General features: G+C 41.7%; 1 protein-coding gene across 2 annotated transcripts in view; it reads right to left on the reverse strand.

Moving 5' to 3' along the window:
* LOC136885019 (troponin C, isoallergen Bla g 6.0301) overlaps positions 1 to 21809 on the reverse strand; it is an 86028-nt gene that overhangs the window by 41725 nt on the left and 22494 nt on the right. For both annotated transcript variants that reach the window (XM_068230179.1, XM_067157404.2), the window contains exon 2: positions 19997 to 20045. In XM_068230179.1, coding sequence (XP_068086280.1) covers positions 19997 to 20045 — 49 coding nt within the window. The remainder of the gene's footprint in view (positions 1 to 19996; positions 20046 to 21809) is intronic.

Raw genomic sequence — 21809 nt, forward strand, 5'->3', positions numbered from 1 at the left:
GCTGTTATACTCGGTACGACTGAGCGAGTTGGCCGTGCGCTTAGGGGCGTGTAGCTGTGAGTTTGCATTCGGGAGGTAGTGGGTTCGAAAACCACTGTCGACAGCCCTGAAGATGGTTTTCCGTGGTCTCCCATTTTCACACCAGGCAAATGCTGGGGCTGTACCGTAATTAACGCCAGGGTCTCTTCCTTTCCACTCCTAGCCCTTTTCTATCCCATCGTCGCCATAATACATAGGCCTATCTGTGTCGGTGCGACGTAAAGCAAATTTAAAAAAACTCAGTATACAGCAGTAATCCCATCTATCGGACATAACTGGCAACAGAAGACGCAAAGAACATCACAAAAAACAATGTAATATTATTTTAGTTCAATGTTATGGGCTTTCTGTACTGTAGGCTTTCACATTTAGTTTTCTTTCGACTCTGTGATATTAGGGCGTCTTACGAAATTATTTACAGCGTAGATTGTAGCTCCTTATTCCTCGACTTTATAGAACGATTTTCATTAAATTCTCTTCACCCATTTTCTCGTAACTTGGCGCTGATATAGACTTAGCAACAAAAATCCAAATTCATGAATATCTCTGTTATCATAGCCGGTACGATAAAAATGTATGATACATAAATGATCGGAATTGTAATACTATATAACTTTAGTAATGTAGGATTTGTCGATAGGACCACTAATAACACAAATATTTGAGCATTAAATTTTAGGCCTTCCCCTAAATTACCATTCCACTCAGCGTGAATAAAATTATTTATGGCATAGATTGTAGCGACTTATTTCCCGACTTTGCATACCGATTTTCATTTAGATAGGACCACTAATAACATACAAATTTGAGAATTTAAGTTTCGGCCTTCCCCTAAACTACCATTTATTTCAGCGTGAATAAGATTATTTATGGCCTAGATTATAGCAACTTATTCCCGGATACTACATACCGATTTTCATTAAATTCTCTTCAATCGTTTTCTCGTGATGCGTGTACATACACACAGACAGAAATTACGGAAAATTAAAAAGTGGATTTCCTTGCTACTATGGACACGACCGGTACAGAAATACCATCCTTTTTAAATTCTGAGCAATGTGCAGACAAAGCTCTTACTTTATATATAGAGATTATACGCAGAACAATCATGCTTTTTTTATGTTTCCTTTCTTTACAAGTGAAATATTTTATATTGCATTTATATGAATAGCTAGCAACATAAGTTCACAGAGATTCTCTCTACAATTAAACCTCTGTGTTACACTTGATATATTATTCAGCAAATGGTTTGGCCACTTTATCCATTGACGTCATGGGATGCCAAAGTAACTTGTACTTTGTTGTAAACATTAAACCATTCAGGATGATGATTCATCTTTTCAGCCAGCAGAGCCACACGGCTCATAAACCAAAAGCCTGACTAAAGTTCAAGACAGCATCTCGGGCATCTACCATTGGCCATCCATTAACTAGCAAAGGTTTCAGAGTTGTTTCTCGCTCTTCTGGACTTACTTTCCCAGCAGAGTTGTGTGTGTTTTCCGCCATATCAACAAGAGTAACGATGCTGGGTAACCGATGACGATATATTCCCGCTTTATTCTCGTTGTAAAAAAAAAAAAAAAAAGGAAGATTGGATTGTTCTCTCAACAGCTGTTTTGTTCATTCATTATTTGTTCTTTGAGATAATTGTAGAAGACTTCTTGTTCTCTGATATGAATGGTCAGTATGTTGGCACTAAGCCTACATTTAGTAGCAACGGGACCGCTGGCAGCAGAATGAAGAACTGACCACCTCTACATTCGTCAAGCAATCTGTTTTTTCCGGACACATGCTTTTTTTTTTTTCAAAGCGTCATCTCATCACTCTAGAAGCGATATCTCCTTTAAATGAATATCCATTTCCTTGTGGCTTAAATTTTCAAAAACTCCTTTCACCGTCTTGCAAGCGGTATCTCCATTCGTTTACTATTGGTTTAATGCAGAGAGAAAATATACAAAGACAAACGAGGTTACATGGCAGAACACTAAGCACTGTATATATTCCATGAATATTTTAACTTAATCTACAAATAACCGAATGAATCGCGAGAATTTATTTACACGCACAGAAGTTGAGTTTATTTTCAACGTCTTGGCATTCGCAGAATTCTCTTCGAGGTCACGATGTGGAAGTGCGTCACATAAAAGGACAACAAAGAACTTAAGTTATAATTACGACAGTTCCCTGAGTCGGCGGAAGATTTCGAGTCATTGGTAATAATAAGAAGAATAAGAATACGAATAAGAAGTGAAACACTGCCACTCAACAGAAAACAAGAAGAAATAAAAAAAGAAGAGAGGAAGATCATTAGGAAAATCTTCGGAGCAAAATACCACCCAAGACGGTTACAGGTTACAATCAATCAAAACAACAGAAAGGTTCTCAAAACATCGAAATTGACATTAGGAAAAGACGAATGAGATTCTTCGGCCAACTGACTATATTACCAGAAAATCGATTGACAAAAAGGATAATAGATTATGTAACCTCGCGTAAGAACTCAACATCCTGGCTTAACGTACTTCGAAAGGACCTCAAAAATGCAAACGTAAGTTCAAGAGACATTCTTCGTACAATTACTTTTTGGCAGTAGTGCATCTTTAAGGACATCAAACGTTCGCACACTTCAACACTTCACATTGCAACATATGCTATGTCTGAAAACTGGCTGAGGTAAATTGAAACCTTCAAGTTCCAGCGTTTCCCCCTTGAGCTTTATTGATCGTGATACAAAATTCCAAGCGCATTGTCAATCGATTCAGACGTTACGTCAAACTCGCAGTAACAAGAATCAGTCTAGTGTTTTAAATAAATAGAAGATATAGGGAGAGCTACAAAGAGGCAGTAACATAGCGCTCAATCGCTTCTACTCGACTAAGCGACTCTCTGCACAGACTGGAACTGCTGACTACGAAGACGTCCGACTGTGCATGCGTGGTTCCACCGCCCCCTCGCATCGGATGTCTCAGCGCTTCCACAGTCCAGGTGGCCTTGAAGTACTGGCGAGCGCTTTGGCCAATCAGCATGCTACATGTTATCTTTTTTAATTTTAAAGACACTAAGCATATCTACAGGCTTCGGTCAGAATGCTTTAGGATGTCAGTCGGTTCAGCCGTTTTCTCAAACTCAGCCCAGTGTTTTAAATTAATAATAACTACAGAACCCTTACTGCTCCTCAGCGTTCGTTGTAAATAAATCAGATAACGTGTCTTTATTTGAAATTGATCCATGCGCAGCCCGGGTACAATTTGGAACGCCGGGCTGAGTGGCTCAGACGGTTAAGGCGCTGGCCTTCTAACCCCAACTTGGCAGGTTCGATCCTGGCTCAGTCCGGCGGTATTTGAAGGTGCTCAAATACGATAGCCCCGTGTCGGTAGATTTACTGGCACGTAAAAGAACTCCTGCGGGACTAAATTCCGGCACCTCGGCGTCTCCGAAGACCTTAAAAAGTAGTTAGTGGGACGTAAAGCAAATAACATTATTCTTACAATTTGGAACGTTTACTCTTAGGACTTATATTGCCTGTTAATTATGCGTGATATTTTGCAAATATCTTTATTGTGACGTTGACTCAGTCTTATGGCGACGATGGGATAGGAAAGGGCTAGGAGTGCGAAGGAAGTGACCGTGACCTTTAAATAAGGTATAGTCCCTGCATTTTCCTGGTGTGAAACCATGGAAAACCACCTTCTGAGCAGCCGACAGTGAGGTTGCATCTTCCGGATGCAAGCTGACAGCTATGTGACCCAAACCGCGCAGCTATTGGCTCGATTTTTACGAACTGTTTTGTAACTTTAGAGTTATTGTGTGTTTAATTTGAAGTTTAAATTTTAGAATATTTTGTTCCGCGCGGAACATCGTACTTGTGTTATCCCAAATTGTCTGGGAAGTAATTGAACTTTCAAATTATAAAAACTAGGGGACCCATGCGAGAAATCGGGCATGTTCATTAAGTATATGGTGGAGTAGCCCCCCTGGTGAACTAAGGAATGCACAGATCTGTACAATATTAGACAGCCTTACTTACTACTTAATGTAATCTTTGATATTTTAACATTTATGGTATCCGCTTGAACGGAAGCAAATGCAAGTGCATTATTATACTGACGAATGTTCTGGAAGTAATTTTTGGTTTTACTGTCATTCTTTTCTTAACTGATGATTACAGCATATTTTAATGACATAAAACAGGCGTCCCAGCGGCCAAGATGTGAATTGGACAGCAATGATGGCGCGTATTTTCCTACAGCAACAGTATTTGCAAATCGCACACTTCGTACAATTTTTAAAACTCATTTAAAAAAAGAAATTATCGATATCTGTGAAATGCGAGTGCAATTCGTCTCTGCTAATGCCTATTCTCTTTCTTTGGAATGATCATTTGTCACGATCGGTTACTTGTGACCGCCGCAAAAGGTATCTATACACCAGGCGAGTTGGCCTTGCGGTTAGGGGCGCGCTGCTATGAGCTTGCATCCGGGAGATAGTGGGTTCGAATCCAACTGTCGGCAGACCTGAATATGGTTTTCTGTAGTTTTTCATTTTTACAGCAGGCAAATGCTGGGGCTGTACCTTAATTAAGACCGCGGTCGCTTCCTTCCCACTCCTAGCCTTTTCCTATCACATCGTCGCGACGTAAAGCAAATTGCTAAAAAGAAAAAAATCTATGCTACTGAAATAATATATATGTGTTAACTGTATGTATTATCATGTAGCGCTATAGATATGAAGTATACGGTTCCAACTATCATTGGAATTGTCACCAATCAGCTGAAACTGTAAATTTAGTACTGATATCTGTCATTTTGGACATTTTCTTTCTCACTCCTTGTCACTCGCATGGCGATGGAGGCTGAACTTGCACTTAAATGACATCCAGAATATCACTGTTCATGCCAGCGACCCCGAAAACTATGGATTCTGCATTGCTATAAGTCACTTTCGATTATATTTTTACACCCTCCCCACTCCACCCGTAGGGGAGCCATGGGATTTCTCTCCAGGTATTAAGTCATATTTTTTAGCAAGATTCGTTGAAATTTCAGGTTCGCCTATAGTCGCCGTCATTTCTAATCGTTTAGCTTCGCCGATATCTTTACGTAAAGATATTGCTCCTTAACTGTGCGCAACCCGCCAGGTACAGAATGTATTGCGGGTGAGTGCAGACCTTCGCCTGTAATGATTGGAGTGATCATTTTATGACTTGATTTTATTATTAATCAAATCTGACTTAACTTAGAGACCTATCAATGTCTCATAACTCGCTGGCAGGTCATTTCGGAGAGATTAAAACAAACATGAAGCAAATCGGTCCAGTAGAACGGATGTACGGATTGGCCAAAAGTGTTTTTAGTAAACTCTTTTAATATACAGATAATAATAATTGCATGGCCTCAGCTATCGAGTTGTAGACCTTCTGAAATGGTGCCATCTAGGCGACATGCGTACACATTTCGACATTCTGATTTGTGCTCCTGTATCTAGCAACGAAAGCGGAATACTATCGCTGAGCTGTTGTGTGACGCTGAGTGCGCCTTCAGAGATCTTTAGCAGGCCAAACGACCATGATATGGGACGCCGAGAGTTTTGACTGCTCTTAAAAAATTGAGCACTTAAATCAGGATCGAATCTGTGTACTTCAGATCATGAGTTCTTATTGATCTACCGAGACAGATGGAGACATTGGTGAATGACAGTGGATGTGGTCTGAGGTCATCAGTGACATTGGTGAAGAAGGAAAATGGGAGTATTCTGAGTACTTCAGTGACGAAGTTCGTTCGTAATCTGTTTACCCTCCAGGGTCGGTTTTTCCCTCGGACTCAGCGAGGGATCCCACCTCTACCGCCTCAAGGGCAGTGTCCTGGAGATTCAGACTTTGGGTCGGGGATACAACTGGGGAGAATGACCAGTACTTCGCCCAGGTGGCCTCACCTGCTATGCTGAACAGGGGCCTTGTGGAGGGATGGGAAGATTGGATGGGACAGGCAAGGAAGAAGGAAGGAAGCGGCCGTGGCCTTAAGTTAGGTACCATCCTGGAGGAGAAGTGGGAAACCACGGAAAACCACTTCCAGGATAGCTGAGGTGGGAATCGAACCCACCTCTACTCAGTTGACCTCCCGAGGCTGAGTGGACCCCGTTCCAGCCCTCGTACCACTTTTCAAATTTCGTGGCAGAGCCGGGAATCGAACCCGGACCTCCGGGGGTGGCAGCTAATCACGCTAACCACTACACCACAGAGGCGGACAGTGACGAAGTTACTGGAGAAAATTAGGAACTCCGTAATCCTTGTGAACCTAATAACAGCGGGGACAGAAAAGTGCAAGAAATAAACAAATGAGGACGGATAGAAAAGACGGAAGCGAAATAAGAATAATGTCAGACTCAAGAAAGGGGCCCAGCCGTCGCCGTTGAGTGTAAAATTGTATATGATGATGCTGGATGTAGAATGTTAAATTAGAGGTATTTCTTGTAATATTTTCTTTCCATGGAATTGCTTGTTGTTGTTGATGGGTAATCATGTTTTAACTTTATCTTATCCTAAATTTACCTTATAATCACAGTACTGTAAGTGACCATTGCCACCGGGATATTTCCCGGTTGCGAGGTATTTGTTAATAATAAAAATAATTATAATAATACCTCCGTTCCAAACTGTGAGACAGTGGGAGGAGGGTGCGATTAGCATGTGTTCTTCACCCCGATGGCCATGAACGTTAAGGCGTGAAGTCTATATGGTCTGACTTCGTAGTTAGCCGGCTCGCTTCCCGTTGGTGGAGCACGTTTTTCACCATCAGAATTCCTAATCATTAGATTGCGTGTCAAAAGCCTGGATTCACTTCCAAACCTCTCTCACATGGAATGAGGGCATACAGGGTGGTCGGAAACGACGTGGTTAGTCTGTTCTGTGGTGTAGTGGTTAGTCTGATTAGACGCCACCCATGGAGGCCCGGCTCTGCCACGAAATTTGAAACGTGGTACGATGACTGGAACAGGGTCCAGAGGGGGGTTCGATTTCCTTCTCAGCCGTCCTCAAAGTGGTTTTCCGTGGTTTACCACTTCTCCAGGCAAATGCGGGGAAGGTACTTAACTTAAGGCCACAGCCGCTTCCTTCCCTCTTCCTTGCCACAAGGTCCCTGTTCAGCACAGCAGATGAGACCGCCTTAGAGAGGTACTGGTCCTCCTCCCCAGTTTTATCCACGACCCAAATTCTCACGCTCCAGAACACTGCCCTTGAGGCGGTAGCCCCTGTGGGTGGGGGCGGTAGAATAACACCCCCGGTATCCCCTACTTGTCGTAAGAGGTGACTAAACGAGGCCCACTGGCTCTTAACTTTGGAGCGTGGGTTGTGACCTCGGGGCCCTTAGCTGAGTCCTGGCATTGCTCCCACTTACTTGTGCCAGGATCCTCACGTTCATCTATCCTATCCGGCCTTCCTTGGTCATCTCTTGTTCTTTTCCGACCCCGACAGTATTAGATCACTCGAGGCCTAGGGAGTCTTTCATTTTCACGCCCTTCGTGGCCCTTGTTTGTCTATGGCCGATAGCTTCATTTTTCGAAGAGTCGGATCCCTTCCATTTTTTTGTCTCTGATTAGTGTTGTATAGACGATGGTTGCCTAGTTGTACTTCCTCTTAAAATAATAATAATCACGACCACCACCACCACTGAGGCGGTAGGGGTGGGATTCCTCGCTGAGTCCGTGGGAGAAACCAACCCTGGAGGGTAAACGGATTAAGAAAGGAAGGAAGGAAGGAAGGAAGGAAGGAAGGAAGGAAGGAAGGAACGGACGAAGGGGATTAGTTATACCGATAAATCATTTGAAAAAATGAATTCGATATTTCATGCTGTTGTAATTTTATGAAGTGCTGAAGTTAGCCAGTCAGATCGGTTCTCGGGCGAATTCAAATGGGTTTTGCGAGGCGATGTTACAAAATCTACACGTAACTTAAAACCGGCTTTTGAGCCATACCGAGAAGTCAGCGTCGAACACGAACGCACATTGGGTTTCAGCCTTTGTCGCCGTAACGTACTTGCTAAGGCGTGATGCTATCAGTTTGGACGTCCTTGTTCAGATCTCACCTATGGCGAATTTCTTTTCTTCGATTGGTGCTCTGAAGACGATCTTAAGTCATGTACTGATATAGCAACGCCGCCTCATAAAGTCCGTTTGAATTCGCCCGCGAAGCGATTTGATTAGCGAACTTAAGCAGCTGATAAAGTGATAATGGCGCGAGATATCAAATTTAAAAATGAAAATCCACAGCCCGTTCCCAGTCATTTGAACGGGTCTGGAATGCAATATATGAAGCCCCATCTAGTGGCGAGGATAGGAATTGTGCCGGCTGCCGAAGCCTGTCGCACTTCTCTGGGGCAATGATTAATGAATGACAGATGAAATGAAATGATATTGGAGAGTGTTGCTAGAATGAAAGATGGGAGGGAAAAACGGATTATCCGTGAGAAAAACCTGTCCCGCCTCCGCTTTGTCCAGCACAAATCTCACATGAAGTGACCGGGATTTGAACCACGGAACCCAGCGGTGGGTGGCTGACGCGCTGCCGCCTGAGCCACGGAGGCTTGCTGAGATGTGAACTTAGTTTTTCAAATGAATTGTTAGCATTGCCAATCCTCTATCACTCGTATACCCGGTTCATGTTGTTTCCGATCACCCTGTATATTGTCACCGGGTTCCTAGCAAGTTTTTTCTACGTATATTCATTTTTATTTATCGTATGGCTTTCAGTGCGGAGAATGTCCGAGGCCATGTTCGACTCGCCTGGTGCAGGTCTTTCTATTTGACGCTTATAGACGACCTCCGCATCTGGATGTGGTATGATGATGATTATGATCCAGGGAAAGGGTGAAATCTGATGTCAGCACGTAGCATACGACCGTCGAATAACACCAAGGGTTTTTTCAAAGCTTTACGTCTCCATCCGACGGACGAATCACTATCAACAGTGTCATATTCCCTTACTCCCTTTGAGCACTGCCGAGAAGTTTGGAATTGAATGCAAGCTTTTGACACGCAATCAAGTGATTAGAAATCGTATACCACCACAACTCGCATAATTAATAATCAAGATTACACTACTTGACTGATCTATCTCCCGGCCAGGAAGACCCCCCCAACAGGGCAGATGACCTAGATGTTGTGCCCCTTTAAAGAACAAGTATCATCATCAACAAGACCTCCTTCATTGTCAGAGCACATGGAGGACACAGTATTACAAAGGATACAATGATGCGTCAGACTATTTTCGCCATCTGATTTTGATGTGTTGTTGTAAAATGCCTTTTTGGCAGGTCTTGCTATGTATTTTGCCATTTGTCAGACAATATTTTGGCCCATTATAAACTAATAACTGCCAAAATACACGGTAGAACATGCCAAAAGACTCGGCCATTATTAGCACGGAGCGGGAGAAAAAGCCTTGAATGTGATGTGTTGTTAGCTCTTAGCAAGCACATTATTAAGTTGATTTCTTCCGACACAGCCATGGATATGGCTCTTACATTTTATGACCCGTACGATTTAAAGCGATCATGAAACGAGACGAGTCAGCTTTGAAGAATGAAGACAAACTACTGTTGGACTCGATTCAGGTTGTTAATTCTTCGACGGTTTGAAACCGACGCTTCCAAGTTTCGACATTACATTTTGACAATTCATGTTTTGAAGTAGCTTCTATTGCTGTCTTTGTTGGAAAATAGCATCTATTGTCCTGGTTCCGAGAATGGTTGTGAGTTTAAATTATAACTGGGATTGTGATTTTTATGTAATATCCAACACGTATTATTTACAGAAGAATGGAAAAACAAGTTGAAGCTGAGTTGGGAGGAGATCAATTTGGCTTCAGAAGAAATGCAGGAACACGTGAAGCAATCCTGACTTTACGTCTGATCTTAGAGGATCGAATTAAGGAGGACAAACCCACGTACATGGCCTTCGTAGATCTAGAAAAGGCATTCGATAATGTTGAATGGACCAAGCTATTTACGATTCTGTAGGTGATTGGGATCAGATACCGAGAATGAAGAATTATCTACAATCTGTATAAAAATCAGTCTGCAATGATATGAATCGAGGGCTTTGAAAAAGAAGCAGTAATCCAGAAGGGAGTGAGGCAAGGCTGCAGTTTGTTCCCCCTCCTCTTCAGTGTTTACATAGAACAGGCAGTAAAGGAAATCAAAGAGGAATTTGGAAAGGGAATCACAATGCAAGGAGAGGAAGTCAAAACCTTGAGATTTGCCGATGATATTGTTATTTTATCTGAGACTGCAGAAGATCTCGAGAAGCTGCTGAATGGTATGGACGAAGTCTTGGGTAAGGAGTACAAGATTAAAATAAATAAGTCCAAAACAAAAGTAATGGAGTGCAGTCGAACAAAGGCAGGTGATGCAGGAAATATTAGATTAGGAAATGGAGCCTTAAAGGAAGTGGATTAATATTGTTACTTGGGTAGTAAAGTAACTAACGATGGCAGAAGTAAGGAGGACATAAAATGCAGATTAACAAAAGCAAGAAAGAGCTTTCTTAAGAAAAGAATTTTTCTCACTTCAAACATTGATATAGGAATTAGAAAGATGTTTTTGAAGACTTTCGTGTGGAGCGTGGCATTGTATGGAAGTGAAACGGACGATAACTAGCTCAGAAAGAAAGATAATAGAAGCTTTTGAAATGTGGTGTTACAGAAGAATGCTGAAGGTGAGATGGATAGATTGAATCACGAATGAAGAAATACTAAATCGAATTGGTGAGAGGAGATCGATTTGGCTAAATTTGACAAGAAGAAGAGATAGAATGATAGGACACATCTTAAGACACCCAGGACTTGTGCAGTTGGTTTTTGAAGGAAGTGTAGGTGGTAAGAACAGTAGGGGTAGACCAAGGTTTGAGTATGACAAGCAGATTAGAGCAGATGTAGGATGCAATAGTCACGTAGAAATGAAAAGATTAGCACAGGATAGGGTGGCATGGAGAGCTGCATCAAACCAGTCTATGGACTGATGACTCAAACAACAACATCCAAGTGCGAAATATGCACATAAACATGTAGTAAATATCAATGAAATATGTAATATCCATAAAGTATGTAATAGTACTAATGTATTAAATTTACAAAAATGTCCGTATATTCCTTTTATTATGATTTATGCTTAAGACATCAAATAATAAAATTGTTTTAAACACCTCCATATTTTATAACAAATTGATCGTTGTTGATTTAGATCATATATATATATATAAATGCTATTTGTTCCGGGCGTCGACCTAGAAAGATCTTTTGCCCCTATTTGCACCATATGTTATGAACCTGCGTGTATTTGGAAATTGCGGAAGTGTAAAGTGTTGAATGCGAGGAAAGGAACGTTAAGGACGACACAAACACCCAGTTCCCAGGCCAGGGATATTAATCATTTACAACTAAAACTCCCTGACCCGGCCGGGAATCGAACCCGGGGCCGCCGGGTGACAGGCGGACGCGTTGTCCCCTACACCGCGGGGCTGGACTACATCATTTATATAGTCTGTTGTTTTCTAATTTTGACGCTATTAATCAAATTAAAGACATAATCGGAATAATCAAAATCGGCTTTCCACCTATTAGGTCGTGTTACTTACATTTAGTACGTGTTGAAGAGATGTTTAGCAACCGACGCGAAATCGGGAGGTTGTGGGTTCGGATCCCACTGGTGTCCGATTGGCCATTTTTGTTGTGTACTCAACATCTCTTCAACACGAACTAAATGTACGTAACACGACCTAATATGTTGAAAGTCCTTGTACCTTACCTTCCGCCGAAAGGTAATTCTTGCCTGAAGTGGCTGTTAAGTAATTAATGTTCTTCGTCTTCGTTCTATCCGGTTTTGAAATATCTGCATTTAGGGCTGTCACCTAGGTGGCAGATTCCCTGTCAGTTGTTTACGTAATCTGATCTTAAATGGTATCAAAGAAGTTGAAACTTAATCAAACATCTCCCTTGATAAATTATTCCAATCCCTAATTCCTCTTCCTATAAACGAGTACTTGCCCCAATTTGTTCCTTCTCCTTTTAAAAACTTCACTCAAGCTTATTCATCTACTAATGTAATTCATCGCCATCTCTCCATTGGCAGCTGGAAACATTCCGCTTAGTCGAGCTATTTGTCTCTTCCCAACTCAAAGTTTGCAACATTTTTGTAACACTCCTCATTTATCGGAAATCACCCAGAAAAAAATGTGCTGCTTTCCTTTGGATCTTTTCCAGTTCTCGTATCAAGTAATCAAGGGTCCCATACACTGGAACCATACTCTAATTGGGGTCTTACCATATACTTATACGCCCTCTCCTTTACATCCTTACTACAACCCGTAAATACCCTTATAACCATATGAAGAGATCTGTAACCTTCATTTACAATCCCGTTAATATGATGGGTACTCGCTTCACTAAAATCACCTTTACCAGATTAATCACGCAATCTGTATTTTAAAAAATTAATTCACGTGGAAAATCTCAGTAAGTTAAAAACTATCATCATATCATTTGCATTAATGCTTTAGGAGTTATCATATTTTTACTGAAATGGCAGGAATCGTTTAATCAATTAGGGAAAAAAGGAGCTAGCCAAACGACATCCGGCCGCAAGACCCTTGGAAAAACCTGCTCTGAGCTTCGCACATATTTTACATCAGGAGAGGAAACAACTAATTCCATCTGTTAGGAAATCTTTCAAGACCTATGAGCATAAATTGAAAATTTCTCCCTTGCAAACATGGGACTAGTAGTTGTTTCGTAATGGTCAGTTCCTGTAATATACGACCAGTGATGGGACGAGTGCAAGAAAAAAAAATTGTGGTCGGATACAGTTACCTTAGAAATATTTTACGATTACAAATGACTTTTTCAACAAGACTAATCAATACAATTACAATTATTTTATAGAGTCTTAAGGAAATCACTGACTTTTTTTTCGCTTGGGAATTGAATAATACAAAAGTTTGCAAGTAAAAGTGTTCATTTTTTGTGTGTTTTTTAGAATAGAGGCATTTAGTGGCTATCATCAATGGGTGAGACGAAACGTTACAGGTACCTTGAAATTTTCGAAATGATCTTTTCCCATAATTTTTATTTTACTTAATGACTTAGCGTTCGAAATGATACTCCATTTAATAATGGTATTGATTTTACGTCCCGCTAACTAATTTTACGGTTTTCAGAGCCGCCCAGGTGCCGGAATTTTGCCCCGCAAGAGTTCTTTAACGAGCCAATAAATTACCGACACGAGGCTGATGTATTTGAGCACCTTCAAATACCACCGAACTGAGCTGGGACCGAACCTGCCAAGTTGTGCTCAGAAGGCCAGCGCTCTACTGTCCGAGGATTAAGTAAATATTTGAATTTACAGAAAAGACTTGAAGGAATACCTGTGTTTAATTTTAAGAACATCGTTGGAATGTCTTTTGGAAGTACTGAAGAGGTAAGAACTGGTTCTTCTGTAATAGAACTAAGAACATTATCTTCATCCTAATTTATTTTGTACCGGGCGAGTTGGCCGTGCGCGTAGAGGCGCGCGGCTGTGAGCTTGCATCCGGGAGATAGTAGGTTCGAATCCCACTATCGGCAGCCCTGAAAATGTTTTTCCGTGGTTTCCCATTTTCACACCAGGCAAATGCTGGGGCTGTACCTTAATTAAAGCCACGGCCGCTTCCTTCCAACTCCTAGACCTTTCCTATCCTATCGTCGCCATAAGACCTATCTGTGTCGGTGCGACGTAAAGCCCCTAGCAAAAAAAAAAAAAAAAAAAATTGTTCACATTTCTGTTCCCGTGCGATATATATCAGTTACTAGAATGTAACGATTAGAATTTTATTTCAAGAAGTAAATTACAAGTACAAATTAGACTTTGTAAAAAAGTAACGATTGCAAGTAAAAATGACTAAGAATGTACTCGTTAAATGGTGACGGTGGCGGAAGAGGCAGCCCAGTGCCGTAGCGTCTGTTCCTCAGAGAGGCGGCTACAACAGCGACTGTTCCCTGTGTTAACGGGGGCTCATGAATGGCCTAAAATAGCATTGAGGAAGGCAGCGGGAAACCATCTAAATTAATTTTCCCCAAGATATCATCAGTATGGCTGAACAAACAAATACTTCGTCCTCCAGTCCCCGGAAGGCTTTCATTGGCCAGGGGGTGCTAAAAATCTTCTGGTCAGCCGTAATGAAGATATGCAGAGAACACGAACCAGATCGCCCTGGTAACAGCCGACATCCAATGAGGATATGGTACAAGAAGAAGCAAACTGCAATTAATCCACTTTTTCTCGAAAATGAATTGTTGCCACCATTATGTACTCTATGCTGCTGTCTGTCGATTAAGCCCTCAAAACACAAGGAAAACAGCTTCCGTCTGTTGTAAAACACACCTGGAAAACAACCTACAGATGAAAACGTGTTCCGCTTCTGATTGCAGAGCAATACTGAGTGAATTCATTTTCATGATAAAGAAGCAGAGCTTGGTGTACCCTTACCAAGCGCCATTACTTATAAAAGTTTACAGACGTAAAAACTAGTATTTGGAATCTCCTTTAAAAATAAAGATACACATTGTGTTCTGTGTCTAAATAATGCTGTTTTCCCAGTTTCTTTCTCCATGTACGTTAGTTCTGAGCTTGCGTCATTTCGGTCGTATCGCACACAGCCGTGAAGCAGAAGGAAACAATATTAGGGAAACCTACTCGTCCATGAAGCCGAATGTTATCCGAATTGGAAAAGCCTTAAAGGAAGTGAAAGTTAGTGACATTGATTTTCTGCTCAGAAAGCATTTCGGGGAGACTTGGGAAGAAACCGAAGTTATATTTTCTATAAGAATCTGATCGATCCTCAAACAACCGGGAACAATACAGAGGAGGACTCAGAATTTGAAATTCACCCAGCGGATAATGAGTTGCCTGTGTAATTTACTGTATATGGCTTTGCAAGCATAGTTACTTGTAGTTATTACATAATTTCTTTTCACATTTGAACCAGCATTAAGGCATCTCTTTCAATTTGTTTGTTTGTTTGTTTGTTTGTTTGTCCGACCCTTGTCCCGTTTTTCTACGGGGTCGGGTATGAGGTGAGATGAATCTGTCGTGGCGCGTTTTTATGACCGGATGCCCTTCCTGACGTCAACCTCATCAGAGGAGTTAATGAGATGAAATGGATGATGTGATATATGATAGTAGGAAGGGAGAGGGTGAAACCCGGTGCCGGCTCGTAGCCTACTCCTGTCGAATAGCACCAAGGGCTGTGCTCAAGTCTTAACGTCTCCATCCGACGGACGAATCACCATCGACCTCACTCCATATGAGCACTGCGGAGAGGTTTGGAATTTAATCCAGGTTATTTGGGCACGTAATCTAGTGATCAGAAATTGTATAGCACCACCTGCCTTACCCTGCCGGCCAACATTCTGATGGTGAACATTTTTTCGACCATCGGGACTCGAACCGGCTAACCCCGGTGTCAGACCGTTTAGACTTCAACACCTTAACAATCATGGCATCCTTTTCCATTTACGTTAACCGAGCTCGATAACTGCAGTCGCTTAAGTGTGACCAGTATCCAGTAATCGGGAGATAGTGGGTTCGAACCCCATTGTCGGCAGCACTGAAGATGGTTTTCCGTGGTTTCTCATTTTCACACCAGGCAAATGCTGGGGCTGTACCTTAATTAAGGCCACGGCCGCTTCCTTCCCATTCCTAGGCCTTTCCTATCCCATCGTCGCCATAAGACCTATCTGTGTCGGTGCGACGTAAAGCCAATAGCAACCATTTACATTACGATATCATCTCTACACAGAAGCAAACCTCTGTAGATCCATGAGAACAGGCGAATGCAGACCGTTTTCGGTAATAACTTTTTAAAAAAGCTCGAATACTTTAAAGATTGTCAGAAAAAATTGTCCCTAAGTGAACATAAATCTACAATGAAAAGGAATTTTGAATATCCGCCAGCCAAAGGAATGAATAAGTTTTCGCGTTTCCTGAAAGAAAACAAAAATAAATTTTCTGGTGCACTCACAGAGTTTTGCATCTGGACGTTTCAATTATCAGTTACTTGGTTACTTAGTCAGCCACCTTTTAGGGCGGGCAAACTGCGTAGGAACCGAATATCTTCCAATATGGGAATATAGGGAGATCGCCTATACCAAGTGCCAACAGTCTCCCTGAGAGTGGACGAGCAGGTATACGCGTAGTTTAGGGCACTTTTTTTCCGTCCTTAAAGGCGGGGGAACCAAATTTTGGTCAACGGCATTAGGATGTAGAAGGCAAAGGGAAATCACTGCATTAAAGATCGTCAAGGATATGCCTATAAATTCACAAAGTAATGGCTCAGTACAATGCAAAGATCAGAGCTGACTGCGTGAGTCGCCAATCTCCGTATGGAGACGACGTCTTACGAAGAAGAATAAGTTGCATTTTAATTATAATCAATTAATTATAAATTACGTTACTCCTGAATCAACCTAATTAAAAGGAGGGTCCATCAAAGGAACTGTTCAACAAAGTTCCTCTGTGGGGACTTAGCAAGCGAGACGAGACAGTCGACTGCCTGTGAGCTTGTGTTCCAGAATAAATAGTGTCAAGGTACTGCTGGGATGTATGGCTATCTTTAGCCTTGTGTTCCCTGCACTTTCTCTGTCGACTCTCCCGTCCCTGTTATACACTTCCGATAGGGGCCGCTCGCTTCTTGCACGCCCCTCTTCTGCGTGTGTGTCAATGCTCCGAACTATTTTGGCTTCTTGCCATTATCGGTGTTTTGCCAAACAGCTCCAGGTTTTCTTTCTCTTGTTACAAAAGAAGAAAAAGAATACATTATCACCTGTGCCATTTCATTAAGCATTCTTTCTCTCAAGTACTGTAATTAATTTCTTATTGTGATTCATTGCTACAGTCCCAAGAATAGTATCTTAACTCCACTATATCCTACGACAAAACTAACAATAGAAGTACCGGTAAATGTTACAATATATTACAAGGCACGTACTCGACTTCTGAGGTATTTTTAATTTTCAAATCTTCGACCTTATTTAATTGAGCTGAAAATCGAATTCCGAAGTCTATGAGGTTTATTCTCGTTCATTTTAAGTATTACTTGACGCAATCCTGACCATGTTTATAACACTTAACCTCGGACAATACGGGTACTATTGTTACGCGAAGAAAGTGTGCTGTACCTATGGAATGAACGTGCCAATTTTGTGCTTATTGCGTTGTTGAATTGTTTGGAATATTATTGCAGATATTTAAGTAATTGAAATAATTTTAACTATTTATAATTTCGTATATTGCTCCATTGCTACTCCCCCCTCCCCCCAAATTGATTAAGTCGTCACATACCGTATCGATCATGCGATAACGTTATTACTTTGGTGGGGGAATCTCGTTGGATTTCGTAGATCCAGATTATTGGTGGAATTTCATGCCTTTTTGTGTCTTAAATAGAATGTCATAATGTTTTTTTCTTTTACTGTTTGCTGTATCGACACAACTAGGTATTATGGCGAGGATGGGATAAGAAAGGGCTAGGAGTGGGAACGAAGCGCCGTCGTCTTAATTAAGGAACAACCCCAGCATTTAAATGGTGTGAAAATGGGAAAAAACGAAAAATTATCTTCAGGGCTGCCGACTGTGGGTTCGAGCCCACTATCTCCCGAATGCATGTTCACAGCTGCGCGACCCAAACCTCACGGCCAACTCGCTCATAATAGTTTTAAGCTAAAATAAGATTTGATTTTGTAGTATTAGTAAATATTATTATCAGAACATGAAAATACATACATCGCATACGACTTTCTACTATAGCATTGCGCTTAATCATGTATTTTGTTACAATTTTCGTAAGATGTAGTTTTCTTAATCAATTATCAATATGATAACATGCAAGACGTAATACGACATAACCGTAATTTGTTAATGGCTCTTACTATTGTTCCACGAACCTGCTACGCTGGCCTAGCAGGGGGAAAGGTGATACTCCCACGTGGCGCGCCGAAGGTGGCGGATAGGGGGTTCCTAACCGGCTTGCCGGCGGACTTGAGGGAAATAAAATACCTCTCGCGGACGAAACACACAACCCCCTGTGGGTGGGGGACGCAGACGAATACACCCACGGTATCCCCTGCCTGTCGTAAGAGGGGACTAAGGGATAATTATATTAGAACCATGAAACTCCTTCTGATTAGTACCAGCACGCGGGGAACACCATGGCTCGCTTTCCCTTTCGCGTAGTACCACTATGTTAGGTACCAAATAGGTTTGTGATTGTAGCAATAGAGTACGTTGCCGGCTTTTACAGTACCGGTACCTGTGATTAGTAGCACTATATGAGTGACTCCTGCCGGGCTGAGTGGCTCAGACGGTTAAAGCGCTGGCCTTCTAACCCCAACTTGGCAGGTTCGATCCTGGCTCAGTCCGGTGGTATTTGAAGGTGCTCAAATACGACAGCCCCGTGTCGGTAGATTTACTAGCACGTTAAAGAACTCCTGCGGGACTAAATTCCGGCACCTCGGCGTCTGCGAAGACCTTAAAAGTAGTTAGTGCGACGTAAAGCAAATAACATTAATTATTAATTAATGAGTGACACCATGGGATGACGGAACCCATGGTTCTGGCTTGCCTATGATTAGTACCCACTGTGTGTGGAATACCGCGAGTCTACGCTGCTTTTGATTAGTACCGCAACATGACAAATACCATGGTTCTACTTTCCTAGCAGTAAGTACCATTATGAGGGGCCGACGACTTGGATTTTGGACCCCTCTAGACTTAAAGCATCATCGATTCAGTATTGTGCTTTAGAAGCAGTCCCTTGGTCAGTTCCTATGAATGTGAGGCACTGCGGGTCGGATCCACCGATTGTTTTAAATTCATATCCATCCATTCATTCTTCGTCATCACGTTTTGAATTATGATTAATGGAGGATTTTCGACTTTTAATTTGTAATTACATTTCGTCTCATTTTGTACCATTAGGGGCCGATGACCAAGATGTTAGGCACCTTTAAACAACAAGCATCATCATCATCATCATCATCATCATCATCATCATCATCATCATCATCATCATCTGCATCTGCTAGGCTCGTTACATTTGTCTTTCCTATCCGACCTCCCTTGGTCAACTCTTGGTCTTTTCTGACTTCTACAGAATTAGGTTTTATGAAGCCTGGAGAGTATTTTATTTCTACAGTTGTTCTGTTCGTGCCGTTTCGAGAGACCATGGGCTCGAACCCTACTGTCGGGAGTTCTGAAGAGGGTCTTCCATGGTTTCTCATTTTCACCCCTAGGTAAATGACAGGACTGTACCTTACTTTAGGCCACGCTCGCTTCCTCCCAGTCCTACCTCTTCCCTATCCCATCGTCGCCAAGAATCTGTTTTGAGTTAGTGCGACGTTCAGGTACACGCACAAAATATAAAAAAATATATAAAGAAAAGTTTGTGACAATCGTGTCTTTCATTATCCCGCGTTTCATGGTTGTTCTCGTACCTTACTTGAACCCTCATTATTTTTGGGAGGTGAAAACTTCCTACTCTTACTCCGTATGCTACCGTCTCGAGAGTTTTCGAAATAACATTACTCATTTCTACACCTTCTAGAGACAGCAGAAGTATCCGGCAAGGCAACCCTCTTTTTAACATTTTATGTAAAATTAATACTATAATTGTTTTACTCAACCAACCATAAATACAACAAAAATGCGTCAATGTGTTCAACCTAGATGGTACAGAATTTGCTTTCAGTGCTTAAAATGGCTGTAATCTTAACATTCCAAAAGATAATACGTTGTTACTAACATAGTTTTGAAATTCGAAATATGTATCTACTTTATTTCGTCTTTAGATATTTCTACCGCTTTATTATCAGCATGATAAGTTATCGTCTTTACTTTCTTATAGTAGTTCAGAGATGGCAGTTGCTTCAAAAACTCACCTTCCAGCTGTTCAGGGGGGAGGGGCTCTTCTGATTCTTGTTGATCCGACTGTAACATGAAGAAAATATAACAAATTATGACAGTATTATTATTAGCAATAATAATAATAATAATAATAATAATAATAATAATAATAATAATAATAATAATAATAATAATAATAATAATTTTCCAAGTTTTTTGCTAGTGGTTTTACGTCGCACCGACACAGATAGGTCTTACGGCGACGATGGAATAGGAAAGGCCTAAGAGTTGGCCGTGGCCTTAATTAAGGTACAGCCCCAGCATTTGCCTGGTGTCAAAATGGGAAACCATGGAAAACCATCTTCAGTGTTTCCGACGGTGGAATTCGAACCCACTATCTCCCGGATGCAAGCTCACAGCCGCGCGCCCCTAACCGCACGGCCAACTCGCCCGGTTTTTTCAAGTAAGAGATGTCATCTGAAGTAGGGAACACGGAGCTGGAGCAGGCGAATCATTTTCCTCGGATAGTACTAACCTATAGTATGTAAAAACGAATCAAGTAGTAGTAAAACTAATACAGCGAGCTTACAGTTGATATCAACGATATTCTGTAAAAAAGAAGCGAGTTCTCGGACGAAATTATCATTACATTGGTCCGTTTTCAAGCTAACGTGGCTGTACGGGTGTGCAAATCTGATGGACTCTGGGTAGAGGTATAGTAGATTACTACCCGATGGCATAAACCTGCGCGGAGCTATGAGCATGGAGGGAAAGTAAGGGAAGGACCGTAGTTCCCGGGAGGGGGGGGGGGGTTAACTACTGGTGTGCTGTTCATTTCAGATCTTAATCCGCAATACAGTTACAGTTACGAGGAGCCAACGTGAATACTTCCGTAGCAACTAGCGAAGTGAACTTTCCTCCCCACTCTCACTCACGCTGTACACATGGACTCGCCCGCAATGCGAAACTCATTTTGTGCGCAGCTAAGGTTTTGTCTTTTAACTTGCGTACCCTTCATGGTACGTAACAACCTTTACTGACCGATACTCTGATTCTTCGAATGACTGGTCCTCTTTTTTCTTAATTTGTTAAGGCTAAAATGAGCTGATTACTCTCGTAACTTTCTCTCTTGAAACAGGCCACCAACGTCGGCTAAATCTGGCGAGTACGGGGGCTGGTAGAGCACTTCCCAGTCCCATCGATTGAACAAATTAGACACCGCTCCTGATTAGTGCGCCCTTGCACTGTCGTGTATAATGGTGAGTGGTTTTTGCATTAATTCTTTAAGATGCAGGAACCACTGCATGGGATTCACTTCCGAACAGCTGAAGATGTTTGCAGGCAATCGATCGCTCTCTTTGCACCATTAGGCAGTGCCGACTGTTTTCAAAGGCTTCCACAGCCCTGGGAACATGTTGTACGCAATGCTGGTGGCTATGTCGAAGGCCTATAAAACCTAGTCGTCATTACTAAAGAATCAACCTATCTACATTAAATGGAGGCTACTGCTTATTCTTGAGGAGTACAGTAATTGCCACGGACCCAAGACCAAAATTTCGTGACGCTTACTTCCTGAACGTGAGTGGCTGAGTCAGTCATTTTTTATCATTTAGGGCTGTTTCCTAGGTGGCAAATTCCCTATCAATTTGTTTACCTATTGTTTCCTTTAAATATTTCAAAAAACTTGCAAAACTGTCGAACATCATTTCCCTTGATAAATTATTCCAGTCTTTAATTTCTCTTCCCGTAAATGAATATTTTCCCAAATTTGTCCACTTGAATTCCAAATTTATATTCATAACCTTTCCTGCCTTTAAAAGCTCCATTCAGGCTTATTCGCGTACTAAT

Source organism: Anabrus simplex, chromosome 13, assembly GCF_040414725.1.
Source record: "Anabrus simplex isolate iqAnaSimp1 chromosome 13, ASM4041472v1, whole genome shotgun sequence".
Taxonomy (NCBI): Eukaryota; Metazoa; Arthropoda; class Insecta; order Orthoptera; family Tettigoniidae; genus Anabrus; species Anabrus simplex.